The sequence below is a fragment of the Polypterus senegalus genome, chromosome 9 (genome assembly GCF_016835505.1).
Source record: "Polypterus senegalus isolate Bchr_013 chromosome 9, ASM1683550v1, whole genome shotgun sequence".
In the NCBI taxonomy this organism is placed as follows: domain Eukaryota; kingdom Metazoa; phylum Chordata; class Cladistia; order Polypteriformes; family Polypteridae; genus Polypterus; species Polypterus senegalus.
The window spans coordinates 110,299,449-110,313,795 of record NC_053162.1 but is presented as its reverse complement, the minus strand read 5'-3'; the positions used below and the strand labels follow the sequence as shown (position 1 = coordinate 110,313,795).

The 14,347-nt window shown below is 37.9% G+C and overlaps 1 protein-coding gene across 1 annotated transcript; it reads right to left on the bottom strand.

Moving 5' to 3' along the window:
- Positions 1-9,881: 9,881 nt before the first annotated feature.
- On the bottom strand, positions 9,882-11,597 carry si:dkey-184n3.2. Its single transcript, XM_039762472.1, has 3 exons — positions 11,519-11,597; positions 11,335-11,427; positions 9,882-10,686 (listed from the first exon to the last, which is right to left on the bottom strand). The coding sequence occupies exons 1-3, from the start codon at positions 11,525-11,527 to the stop codon at positions 10,387-10,389; spliced, it is 402 nt and encodes a 133-aa protein (XP_039618406.1). The 5' UTR covers positions 11,528-11,597; the 3' UTR covers positions 9,882-10,386.
- Between the last annotated feature and the right edge of the window lie 2,750 nt (positions 11,598-14,347).

Sequence of the window (14,347 nt, the reverse complement as noted above, 5' to 3'; positions counted from 1 at the left end):
TCTGTCCTGCATTACATGTAAAACATTAGCCCTACCAAAGTTCAACTTAACAATTTTAGTCTTTTCATCTGTACTCTTACAAAATACTGAGAATTGTATTACATTACGGTCACTTGACCCTAGTGGTTCAATCACCTCTACACCCTCAATTCTATCCTGATTATTACAGAGTACTAAATCCAGACAGGCTTCAACCCGTGTTGGTGCTCTAACATGCTGTGTTAAAAAAAGTCACTGATTACTTCTAAAACTCCTGTTCTTGTGCTCCTCCATCTGCAAGGTTATCCCAGTTAATATTTGGATAATTAAAGTCCCCCATGACTATAATATCCCCCTGTAAACTTGCCTTTTTGATATTACTAAAAACATGTGTTTTTAAATTACTGTCTGAATTGGGTGGTCTATAACACACTCCTAAAATAAGACCTCCTTCCCTAATATTTTCCAGGTGACGCCACATGTCCTCACTAAGATGGGGCTCATCATCCAACTGAAGATGACTTACGTTTAAACCCTGTTTGGCATAAACAGCAACCCCACCTCCTTTTCTGTTCTGTCTATCCTTCCTAAAAAATGTGTATCCCTCTATGTTACAGTCATCCCCATCTTTATTATTTAGCCAGGTTTCCGTTATTGCTATAATATCATAATTATGCTCTGCTACAGTGGGAGCCACGTCAAACAGCCGCCTGGAGCATGACAGGTCCATGACAGGACCATGCACGATCCGTGCACGGAATGTGATCCCCCGCGATGACGCAGTTAACGATGCCCGCCCATAACGCGCCCCATGCGCTTTCTAAAAAGATGGTTGCAATGCTGTATAATCCCGCCAGATGGAGCATTGACTGCTTCAGTTAACTGCAGTGTCCAGGAAGCCCAATACCGTATCTTTAATATATACTGTATAGGCAGTTCTGGTATTGACAACATAGTTTCATAAATAGATGACGTGGTAAAAAAAACAACAACAAACCGATTAATAAAACAGATTTGTTAAATCACTCAATACACAACCCATGATGATTATGCTATTTATTATTAAATAATGAATTAATAAAACTAGTTAGTAAAATATTTTTATTCTAGACTATAAGTGAAGAAAAAATAAAGCAAGTTACAGTAGGCGGTTGATACGACAGCTTGCGTGGTGCAATGCTAAGAACTGCTGATTTCCGATCCGTGCTATATAAAATCATCACATTCAAATATTAACAATTCCCACACACCCTTCCTACATTCACGACATGTGTACTTGTTGCAGTGTACACATCTCTCTGTGCTATGGTTCCTATTACACTGAATGAGCACCTGACATTGTACTTTCTTCCCTATATAAATAACATTCGAGTATAGCGCGTCTCCAAATAAATCACATTCGAGTATAGCGCGTCTCCAAATAAATCACATTCGAGCTATAGCGCGTCTCCAAATAAATCACATTTGAGTTATAGCGCGTTTTTATGTGAAAACAGCATTGTCAGATTTTTGTCGTGAACGCGACTGAGAGAATGGAACTGAATTTAAAAAAAAAAAGCTAACCTTTACAATTATCATGCATTTACATATTCGTTTTCAAATAATATTGCATTATTATATAGGAGCTTCCCTTTCCTTCCTTTCCTTATATAGGAGCTTTGCCTTTCCTTCCTACCTATCTATATATCTATCCCCTTAGCTGTTTTTTATATATCTATTATACAGTGCCTTCCCTGTTTATTTATATATCTAGTGCCTTCTCTGCCTGTATGTCTGTCAGATTGCATATTGCGCTGAACTTACTGCTCTGTACTATTCTGTCCTCTGCATGTCCTGGAGTACAAAAAGAAACAGCACCATACAGCAACATGTGCGAACTGGCAAGATCGGGGAAAAAACACGCGGTCACTGATTACAAACCGCAAGATGAATGAAAGAGACAATATATGTAAAACATCATCGACTAATGCAATATTATTTGAAAGCGAATAGCGCCAGATCGGGTTTGAATATGCGCCCGATCTGACGCTGTTCGTTTTCAAATAATATTGCATGTACTGTGCGTTGAAACTGCTTCACTGAATTAGATGACTCCTTCTGTAACAGCTTCAGCGCGTATTCAAACCCGATCTGATGCTGTTCGTTTTCAAATAATATTGCATGTACTTAACTATTTTAGAATAAAAACATACAGACTGACTGAAATCAAATGTAAGAGCCAGTGTACATTACGGAAGCGTATTAGGGCCACGGTGAAAAAAAAAATACGGACACAGTGAAGAAAAAAAAAATCTAAATGTCGAGATTAAAGTCGACATGTTGACTTTATTCTCGACATTTCCACTTTATTGTCGCCAATTATGTCGAGATTAAAGTCGACATTTCCACTTTATTCTAATAGTTTATTTTGTCAGTAGAATGTCGCAAACTAAACTAAATCTTAAAATGAATGTTTAATTTACTAGATTTTCTCAAACCCCGTCATTAATTAATGTAGCAGATTAAATGCTTTATATTAAGTGTTCCCCGACCCAGTTGTTAATCTCTATGGGCTTCTTCAACTGACTTCCTCATGCACTGAGAGGCACAGAAATCGATCGCTGCACATTGACTTCATGATATTCCTGCTCTATGAACATTCAGAATACTAAGATAAATACTTGATATCTTCTTCACGATGAAATGCATTAAAACATGTATTAAACATGACTGGCGGGGAGGGCTTATATTGTGATTTGTCCACGGTTAAAGCCTGGCTTACTACTAATAATAAAAAACATTTCAATGTAACCCATGGGTCTCAATCACAAAATCAGCCAACACTGTAAACAGATGACACAACAAATTATATACTCTGAAACGTTCATTTGAACATTTAAAAATATATACAGAAAACATAAATATAAAAACAATCAACTATTATTGTTAAAGTCAGTCCGTGGCTGTTCAGGATCAAGTTTACGGGGCTTCGTTTAACGTTGAAGCACTAACGGCCAAAGTGCCACCGGTGTGTGTGTGTGTGTGTGCGCGCTCCGGCATTCGTCAGGTTTGTCTGAGCTGGCTTTAACACAAACACATTTGCGCGCCAGCAGGACGAAAAAAATCATTTTAGCACCATCTAACAGTCAGTAATAAGGGAGAAGTCAGTACATTCTCCGTTGAGATTTCTCACATTCCACTCCTCCTAAGTTTGTCTTTTAATGAAGTTCTAAGGAAACTAAGAAAAATATTTTGGGTCACTTAAGCACGAAATAGCACGGACGCAAATGATCAAGATTTTAATTGTTGTTGTCATTTTCTCAAACATGATTTTCCAACTTGGCGTTTATAAAGATTCAGACAGACTGAATTTAAGAATGCACCCCTAGTAACCTAAAAACATACACACACACACGAAGAGCAAAGCGAGCTGCATTCACACCTCAGACCGTCTTTTGTCTTGTAAATGAGGTATCCTAATTCACCTTCCAATCCCCACCAGCACACACACTCTTTGTCTGTACTGTACACTGTTGCTGTTTGTTAGGGCACTTGGTTATAGGCCTACAGAGTACTTCAATGTATAAAACACTTACTTCCTGGTTTGTTTTATTTTAAATATAGCTTATTACCTTATTCAGCAAAATAAACAATGTTATCTTTGTGTTAATTATTAACGTATTGATGTCTTTTAATTAAGGACAAAAATAGACCATGCGCTTGTGTTTAGGACTGCTGAACAGCTGTGTTCATAGGTTTAATCAAGCGATAACAGTTAAAGCATTTGTGGATGAGAGGTGTGTGTGTGTGTGCGCTCCTGCATTTCTCCGTTGGTTTTAACACAAACACATTTGCACAGACAGGTCTAAAGAACCCCTCCCCCCGCCAAAAAAACACACACAGAGCAATTAGCACCATGTCATAGTCAGTATTCTCCACTGAGGTTTCTCACCTTCTGCTCCTTCTAAGTTTGTGTTTGCTCTTTTGATGGAGTTCTTAAAACCCAAAAAATTATTTATACTGAGAAAAAATTATTATGGGTCACATAATCACAAACACAAACTAGCACAGATACATATGATCAAGTGTTTAACTGTTGTTTTCATTTGTTTCTATGACCAGTAATAATATTAATAATAATAATTTATTGTTAGCCCAACTCTTTGACTATTTAAAACAAACGCGTCTCCCATTTTTTGCCCATTTACTGTAAGTAGTTGGTTCAAGTAAATGTTTTTTTAAATACCCAAACAATCCCCAACAATTAAAACACGCACACGACTTTAGAAATAAAATTTATTCTTCCAAAACTAGTCAATCGCTTCTTAAAACCGTTCTCACCTCTCCGCCAGTGTCTTTTGTTAATCTAAATGTGCTGATAAAAGAAAAGCTGCAAGTAGCCGGCTATTCCATCCCCCCAACGACTTAGAACGTGCACAAACTTCTCCCAGCTCATGCCTTGATTGATTATCTGGGAGTGAAGTGGAGTTTTAGAGAGGAAATAATAGATCATTATTTGGAATACACGCATTTCACGTGTGTTCCATTTCTACAGTAATCCGTGTAAACACATTTTTAAAACAGAAACGTTTTTCATATTGTAGTAGTAAATGACAAAATGTAAGCATAAACTATATAATGTATGAAGCCTGAAGTCCAAATATCAAACACTTTCACAAAAGAAACAAATATAACAGAACAAGTATGCTTTTATTCAAAAATATAACTGCAGAAAAAAGCCGCCTTAACATGCGACATTGACACCTGTTTACTGTGACGGACTCCGTAGCGCAATTGAATCAGCTCCCGACTGGGAGACAAAAGATCGCGAGTTCGATCCTGCACCACTTTGTTTTGAGAAGTAAACTGCTCTTAGTCTTACTATTTTAGAATAAAAACATGCATTTGATTTCAGTGTGTAACAGTGTAATTTATGATACTTGTAAAGGTTAGTTTTTTTTATTCACTTTTCATTCTCTCAGTCGTGTTCAGGATCCTTCCCTACCCCCCCATCTGAGAATGCTGTTTTCACATAAAGATGCGCACATACTGCATTCTCGTACCAATGCTTGCGAACTGAAGTGCCTGCGTGCACTTTTCGTGGCATTACACGTCTATTTTTTTGAGCATGCCCATGTCGCTCAAACACAGGAACATATGTTGGTGTACAAGAATAAAAAACAAGTGCACTTTTATTCTAGACTATAAGTGAAGAAAAAATAAAGCAAGTTACTGTAGGCGGTTGATACGACAGCTTGCATGGTGCAATGCTAAGAACTGCTGATTTCCGATCCGTGCTGTATAAAATCATCACATTCAAATATTAACAATTCCCACACACCCTTCCTACATTTACGACATGTGTACTTGTTGCAGTGTACACATCTCTCTGTGCTATGGTTCCTATTACACTGAATGAGCACCTGACATTGTACTTTCTTCCCTGTTTAAATAACATTCGAGTATAGCGCGTCTCCAAATAAATCACATTCGAGTATAGCGCGTCTCCAAATAAATCACATTTGAGTATAGCGCGTCTCCAAATAAATCACATTTGAGTTATAGCGCGTCTTTATGTGAATACAGCATTGTCAGATTGGGGGGATCGTGAACGCGACTGAGAGAATGGAACTGAATTTAAAAAAAGCTAACCTTTACAATTATCATGCATTTACACTGGCTCTTACAGACTGACTGAAATCAAATGTATGTTTTTATTCTAAAATAGTTAAGTACATGCAATATTAGCGTCAGATCGGGTTTGAATATACGCTGACGCTGTTACAGAAGGAGTCAGCTTATTCAGTGCAGCACTTTCAATGCACAGTACATGCAATATTATTTGAAAACGAACAGCGTCAGATCGGGCGCATATTCAAACCCGATCTGACGCTATTCGTTTTCAAATAATATTGCATTAGTGCGATGATGTTTTTACATATATTGTCTCTTTCATTTATCTTGCGGTTTGTAATCAGTGACCGCGTGTTTTTTCCCCGATCTTGCCAGTTCGCACATGTTGCTGTATGGTGCTGTTTCTTTTGTACTCCAGGATATGCAGAGGACAGAATAGTACAGAGTAGTAAGTTCAGCGCTATATGCAATCAGACAGACAGACAGGCAGAGAAGGCACTAGATATATAAATAAACAGGGAAGGCACTGTATAATAGATATATAAAAAACAGCTAAGGGGATAGATATATAGATAGGTAGGAAGGAAAGGCACTATATGATAGGCAGACAGGGAAGCACCTATATAATAATATAATATAATGTTATAATTATAATAATAAAATATAATGTTAAAATCACGTGATTGCAACTCGGTGCAGCTAAATTGCTGGCGTGTGTTAACGTGTTCTTGAGAACAAAGCGCCATCTAGTGGTGGAACCAGGTAAATGAATAAATAGGGCATGAATGGGCGTGTTTACTGTGAAATCTTGACACGCCTTCTGTCAGTAGAGGAAGGGGGGGATCACGGCGTGCATAGGGCAGCCGTGTGCCATTCGCACGCCATTCACACGGCCGCGGCTATTTGACGTGGCTCCATCTGTACATACAACTCCAACTCACTTACCTTATTTTTGATAATTCTAGCATTAAGGCAAGCTATTTTTAATGTGTTAATCCTTCTACATTTACTTGTTTGCTTAGAATTTACATTACTATGCATTTTTATTTCTACACCATTGTTTGTTCTTCCATGTATAGATCTAAATCTGGCCTGTCCTAAACTCCCTGCCTCCCCATTCCCTAGTTTAAACAATCCTCGACTAGCCTACACATACGCCTCCCCAATACATTGGTGCCCCTCTGGTTCTGATGTAACCCGTCACGGCGGAACAGGTCCCATCTGTTCCAAAAGGAGTCCCAATGCCCCATAAACCTATACCCTTCTACCCTGCACCAAGATTTGAGCCACGCGTTAAGCCTTCTAATTTCCTCAATCTTACCTGGTCTGGTGCGTGGCACAGGCAGAACTTTGGAGAAGACTACCTTGTCAGTTCTGCTCCTCAGCTTGGAACCTAACTCTTTGAATTTGGATCGCAGAACTGACAGACTACCCTTATGTATGTCATTTGTTTCAACATGGACAATGACAACTGGATCCACTCCCACTCTGGCCAAGAGCCTATCCACCCTTCCAGGGAGGTCTCCCACCTGTGCTCCCGGAAGGCAACACACTGTGCAAGACTCTCTCTGTCTGGAGCACACCTGCGCTTCAATCCCCCTAATGATTGAGTCCCCAACTATCACTACCTCCCTCTTTTTGGGAACTGGTTTTGAGGTGGCCCGTTGGGGCTTCTCAACCCTGCCTACCACCTCAGAATTATCAGAGTCACCGTCCAGCTCCGCAAGGACATGATAACGGTTAGACACTTCTAATTCTGGGGTTGATGCCCCCGGACAGTGTGCACCCTTTACCTTACGCCTTGTGACCGTGACCCACCTATTCCTACCTGTCTGGTCTGGAATCTCCTCCCGCGCCACCTTAGGGGTGCACACTTCTCTCTAAAGGACACCTGGGCCAAGTCCGCCAATTCTCTATTACAATGCAGGTCAGCCAACTCCTCCTCCAGTTCAGCGACCCTGAGCTCGAGGTGCTGGATCAGCTGGCATCTCTTGCAGATGTAGCCCTCATAGACAACTGGCTCTTCCAAACCATCATCTAAAAAGTCCAACATCCAACAGGATTTGCATTGCACTGGCCTCATTATTAAAATTTGACTTGGGATTACTAAACTGCCTTAACTTTTTTTTTTTCTTAAAATTAAATTTCCTCATCTTTCAGCTGCTCCTTAACTTAAATGGTAACACTAAGATCTGCTGCAGTACTGTTCTCCCTCTCAGCTGCCTGCCTTTCTATGAGGTTAACTTTACTTTTCTCTGTCTCTTCTCCTAACTTTGCGCTTGACTTATAAGCTCTTCACTCGCTCTGTTTGTATTCCCCCGTATTAATGAACCAATACGCTGTCGCCCACTTAACTGTTCTACCTCTGGACCGCTAAGGACTGTTTAATAAAAAAAAAAATAAATAAATAAAACTTTACTACCTTATTTGCTCCTACTGCTATAGTGCCTGATTGGCGTCTTAACGCAGGCCGCTTACCTTCGCACTACTGAGCTTAACCTTTTACTGCTTTGAAGTCAGCTGCGGCCTTTTTTTTCTTTTCCTTTAAACTAAGAGAGAAAAGCCAAGCAAAATGACACCTTTTATTGGCTAACTAAAAAGATTACAATATGCAAGCTTTCGAGGCAACTCAGGCCCCTTCTTCAGGCAAGGTATCTTGCATATTGTAATCTTTTTAGTTAGCCAATAAGAGGTGTTATTTTGCTTGGCTTTTCTCTACATTCATAATGGCTAACATGGTACAACACCCTAGTACTACTTTAAACTAAGGAGTTGCTGTTACGACGACGCGGTTATTTATTTACAAATGCCAATATCAGTTACTGCTGCTTTCTACCCTGCCGCCTCGATGCTAATTCAAATATAGATAACAAGAACAGGTACAAGTACAAATAACTTTTCCATGCGCACTTCCAAACACCCAGCTACTTTTGCTCTTGTGCGGGTGAAAAAAAAGCAAAAAAAAACCCTTCTAAAGGAAAAAAAAAGCTTTAAAAATCCCCACGCGGTTCCTTAGCGACAACCAAAACCCAAGTTTTTAAGAGCAAAATGTATTTTTTTTATATAAATCTCACACCCCAGAACAAACCAACAACTCTCAACAGACTCTAGCGTTTGCAAAGCACACGTCAGCACAAACTCTGTGAAATAACGGAACAGCGAAAAGTGATCGAATATATTGTTTGGATTTAAAGTTTAAGTCGGAGACTTGTACAGTAGATCATCTAATTTGTGTTGCCACCAGGGAAAAGTAGTGTTTCTTCATAATGAAGAAGCATATCCGCGAGAATGAAAAGACTTGTTGTTTGGTGAAAGTGAAATCCACATACAGAGACGCGAAGTGGCTGGCATGTAGCGCAGGCTGGAGGGGTTGGTGAGCAAATTGAGCAGGGAGCAAAGCCTCCTAGTAATAATAATAATAATAATAGCAGCTCACTACTCAAAACACAGAGCACCCATTCTTGAACCTGGGATCTTTAGGTTTTAAGGTAGCAGTTGTTGCCTTTGCACCTTTCAAAAACACATATAAACTCTCTGTCGATTGACATTTGAGCTTGGGTTTTAACTCATTGACAGCAATATGGAAGTCAAATGCTTTTTTTTTATTATTTGGTTATATTCTTAAATAAAAGCACACGTGTATATTTCATATTTGGACCAAATTTTTCCAATTTCACATCATTATTATTATAACATGGACAAAGTTTCTACTTTAGGTATGTGTTCAGTATTTCAGTGCAGGCAGGATAATGTTCTGAATCTCCCATAGTACCACATTAACAACTATAGTTATAATATATATGTTATAACTGAAAAAAGTGTTTCATTGGATCTAAGTAAAATATTTGCGTCAACTTGTTACACCTAATTAGTTTACTTTTTATCAACTTTAAATTTTTACTTTGGAAAGAATTAACTATCCATTACTTAGCCAAAGCAAAAAGTATCTTTGAATCAAATAAAGTTTTTAAGTTTAAAGAAATCTCAAATTATATTTTGTCATAATGTTTTCTCTTTGTATTAACTTAATTATTTTACTTTACATATAACCAAATACAATTTAAAATAAAAATGTAATATAAAGAAATTTATTTACTTTCACAATGTGTAATTTTATCATCTGTCTAAGATGAACGACTTCAAGCATCAAACTTTTGACAATTTATTTTGTCATAATACAACATTTTTTATAATGTGTACAGTATTCTCATACAAATACACACCATAAACTTAACAATTTGTGTTATAAAACATTTCTACAATGTGTATAGTATTGTTATATAAACATACTGTATAACAGTTTTTAGTGTCCATAGACACACTGGATACAATGTAAATTCACTATAAGGAATCAGTTATGGTTTCGAAGAGAAACCTTTAGAATTGTTCTGAAGTTAAAAACAAGTTTGGCCCAAAAACTGGTTTAAAATGGGCAGTGCAAAACCAAACACTTACTAAAACACCTACCAAATCAGCCAATGGTTGAAAGAAAGGAAAAAAAAAAAAAAAATTGTCTTTTCACTTTCATGGAATAGTTTACCCCAAAACGAAACTGCTCTCATAATTGTCATAAAATGTCTCTGAACCAAATTTAAATTAAGTTACATACTTGAATAGCTTAAGGATGAGTAAACAACGTAAGAATTTTACCAAGATAAAACAAATCAGGTTTAGTAAACAGTAGTACAGTTAACTTCATATAAAAGGCTTTACACAGTCCAACATCTTCAAAGAAATTTACCATCAGCAGAACATTGTAGCTGGGTCAAAAGAAACAAATTTACTCCTGCAGCTTTAAAGAGAGAGGTTCTGCACCCTTCGTCTCATGTGCTTACTCTCTAAGTCCATGATTATTTTTTGAAAGGCCTCAAAGGTATATTTGAGTCCTTCAGGATATTTTAAGTTCAGTGCATAAATGAGTCCAAACATCATGGCACAGGCACATGCAACAGAGGGCAACTCATTTAGTACTTCCACACCGTCAATGACAATGGAAATGTCCAGTGCACAACTAAGAGCATCACTTTCACGGGTCACAAAAAATGCCATGGTGGTCTTTTCAAATTCTCTCTTCGCTTCCTCCCTCTGGTCAGCCTAAAAACATACAAGAACAGAGAGTAATTGAGGGACTTTGGAAGGAAAAAAAAAAACCCCAAAACACCCCTTCATCTGAAAATTTATTATAGAATTTATATTATTTGTATTATTCTATTATGGAGGTCAATATAGAGCCCAAACGTCTGTTGCTAACTTTCATTAAAATATCTTTATTTGTATTCAGTGTAAAAATGAAATTTGTACGGTTTATTACAAGAGTAGAGTAAGTAATGACAAAAATTTCATTTTTGGGTGAAGACATACTTTTACACTCTCTTTGGCTTTGAAAATGCTTAAACACTTGTACAATCAAACGCTCCCATGTGTTGACCATTATAGACAATCACAGACATATTTGTTGAGTGCTGTACCACAACGGCCAATCAGAGACATTTATCAATCTACTCAACAGTTTTCAAAATGCATTTTTGGGTGAACCAACCCCTTTTAAAGGAGTAGTTCACATTCAAAATGCTCTAATCATTTACACACCCTCTTGTCATTTCAAACCTGTATGAATTACTGTCCTCTGCAGATGCCTTGAGGGTGAGTAAAACATGGGGAAATGTTGATTTGGTTGTTAAATATAACTTTAAGGTAAACATGGTTGGAGAAAATTTCAGTAGTTTGCATTGTCCACATTACCTGGTATTCTTTGAACAGACAGCTTGCATCTTCACCAAGGTACATGATCAGGCACTTCAGCAGGCACTCTCTTCTGATGTCTATGTCCAGACTCTACAAAATGTTCAAGATGTATTGTTTTTATTAGACCAAAACACTACTAAATTGATTGCCACAAGCAATTCTGTACGCATGCAACCAATACCTGATCCATAACTTTAATAGTGTCCTTAGTTTTTTCACGGAGAACTCCACCTTTGCTCCTAATAACCTGGAGAAGCTGAGAGCTCTGTCTGTCCAAAGAGGCCATAAATCTCGATTGTAAAGGTAAGGTCGTGATGCGCAAAAATTCGGCATTAATCTGTAAGAAAGAGAAACAGAAAAAAAGACTTCTAAATAAAAATTCTCTTTGAGAACTAGTTGTAAAAATACATATACACACAAAGCATTAAACAACAAAAGGTATAATCAGGGCATCTAAGAAATTTTCAAAAACGCTACATACTAAAATCCCATGGTAAAAACTATGGTAAATTCATGATTAGTCACTTACATTTTAACATTTTTCAATAAAATAAGTACTTTTACCTCCTCTTGTTGAAACAGAGCTGGCCATCTTTCTTGCAGTTCTTGAACACTAGGTTGGTTTTCCACAATTTCTTGTCTGCGTAAGGCAAACGTCTTTGTCATTTTTTCTCTGATTGTCAATGCATTGTTTCTTTTCTTCACTTCCTTTAAAAGTGCCAGGCGCTCAACTTCAAGGTTTGCTGATGTCTCTCCAGCAGGAAGGGATGGATATGATTGGCCTCACCACGTTTAGGTCGTTTAACATTTTTTGCTGGAAAAGCATGGTCTGAGGCTTTGCTTTTCAGAGAATTTACCAAATACTCAGGGCATCCGAGACCTTTCAACTGTGTGTGTAGGTTTCCCATCTTCATTTTCAGTCTCTGTGTCCACCCATAGCACCCATTGAAGCATCCTTTTTCTGCTAAGCAAGGGTGTTTCTTGATAAGTGCCTCTGAAACTTCAAAGAAGTTACTTGTATATCTCATCACAAACCTTCTCCAGAATATCAGACTTCATCTTGGGAGTGACAGTCAGCCTTGTTCCATTAGCCTTAAAAAGAGCACTTCCTCTCCCTAATTGTAGTTCAGTGTCATAAGAAAAGCGTGGAATATTAAATTCTTTTGGCCACTGTTGATTTCTTGTAGAAACTGTTTCTGTCAGAAGGTGAGAGGATGATTGTATCATCAGTGTCTCCAGTGCCAATGGAGGACAGAGCATCATCATTAGACTGGGTCCCATTATTTTTTTGAGCAGTGAATGAGTCTTCATCTGGCAACGGGATAATCTTTAGAGTGCCAAGACTCTCAAGTTCTCCAGTGTCCGTCAAATTTACAAATACTTCCCCAAAATCTTAGTCCTGATACTCTAGTCTGAATCTACAAATTAATCCAAAAGCTTCCCTCACTTTTTCAATGAGCTCATCCACTGATTCAGGAATCCCATGTGGCAGAAGCAACTTTCTTGAATCATCTTGACTGACAATCACCAAACGCTTGGGAGATCTTCTTCCTGACATGCTAAGAGATTATGGAAAAAAGAAAATAAATAAGATTAGACACAGAACAAATAATAGATAATTGCTAGACATTTACAAGTTTACTACATCTTGTGCACTTTTCTTAGAATTTGTAAACAATTCTTACCTTAAACATGTATACTGTATATCTTTTCAGAGCCACCATGCGTCTCCGCCCAATTGTGTACTGAACAAGTGGATACAGGTCTGTAAGGTCATGGTGCTCTAAAAGTTCAATTTTCTTATCAGAAGGCTGGACCAAGACATAGGCTCTGTAATGTTCATTATAGCATGCATCAAGTCTTCTGACAATGAACAGTGGTTTGTCCTGCAACACAAAAATTTGCACAATTTCGCCAAACCCTGGAAGTCCTGAACATTTTCCATGAGCAATGACCAAACTTTCTCTGTAGGTGAAGCCTTTAAATGTTACTTCCTTGGCCAAGCACACAAAATCCAGGTTTGGGTGTTTCTGTTGTACAGTCCATGATATGTCTTCATTAAGAACATCAATGGGAAGATTAGAAACATGTGATACTTCCAATCTTGGTGTAAGAGAGCTATACTGATACTGATGATATGCCATATGAAACTGATGTCTTTGTGACAACGATAGGAGCACATTCTTGAAGCAGTTGGTGTGACGCACAACTCTTTTAAAGAAGCTATGCTTAGCCTCGAATCGCATTGTCCACAGAGCAACCAGGGGGCCAAATTTCTCAATTAGTTCAGGGTAATGCTCCAAGTAGTGGTGTTTGGGCAATATTTTAGTCTCAGGAAAAACCTCTTGGAATCTGATTCTATGTTCAGATATCTTGAAGGCCAGATATGCTATAGAAGCTTTGGTGTGTGAAGGAGCGACAACAAGATCTACAATATCTTTTAAATCATTTAGAAGTTGCCATGCAGGTTCATTGGCAGGCACTTTGTCTCCAATCAAAAAAGGAAAAAATCTCAACAGGCTCCAATTTTCATGGGCATTACCCCTTACTGTTCTTCTTGCAGAAAATGTGAGAGGAACAGTATGTGGACGATTTGTCTTGTCATTCCATTTGAATGGAAAGTTCTGAATTGCTTTATTCAGGTGTTCCAAGGTGAAATACTTTTTAGATGAAAAGACTGTCAAGCACAAAGCTATCTCAAAAGGGAAAATACATGCATATCTCAAATTCATCAACATACAAAATTAAAGAGATAGCAGGTTCAGAAAGCAGTTCATTCCTTTGGAAATTGAGTGAATCAAAAAAACATGTATATTTAGATTTATCTCCTTTATACACTGATTTTAAATGAAGTGTATTATCAAGTATTGGCTGGCAACTCAGAAGTTGCTGCAAGGATTGTAGAATTGGAACGTACTGAAATGTCCTTCCATCACTTCTATCAAGCACATACTCTACAGGCTTTACTACTGAAAAATGGGCTTTGTAGTATGCCTTCCGTTTACATGTA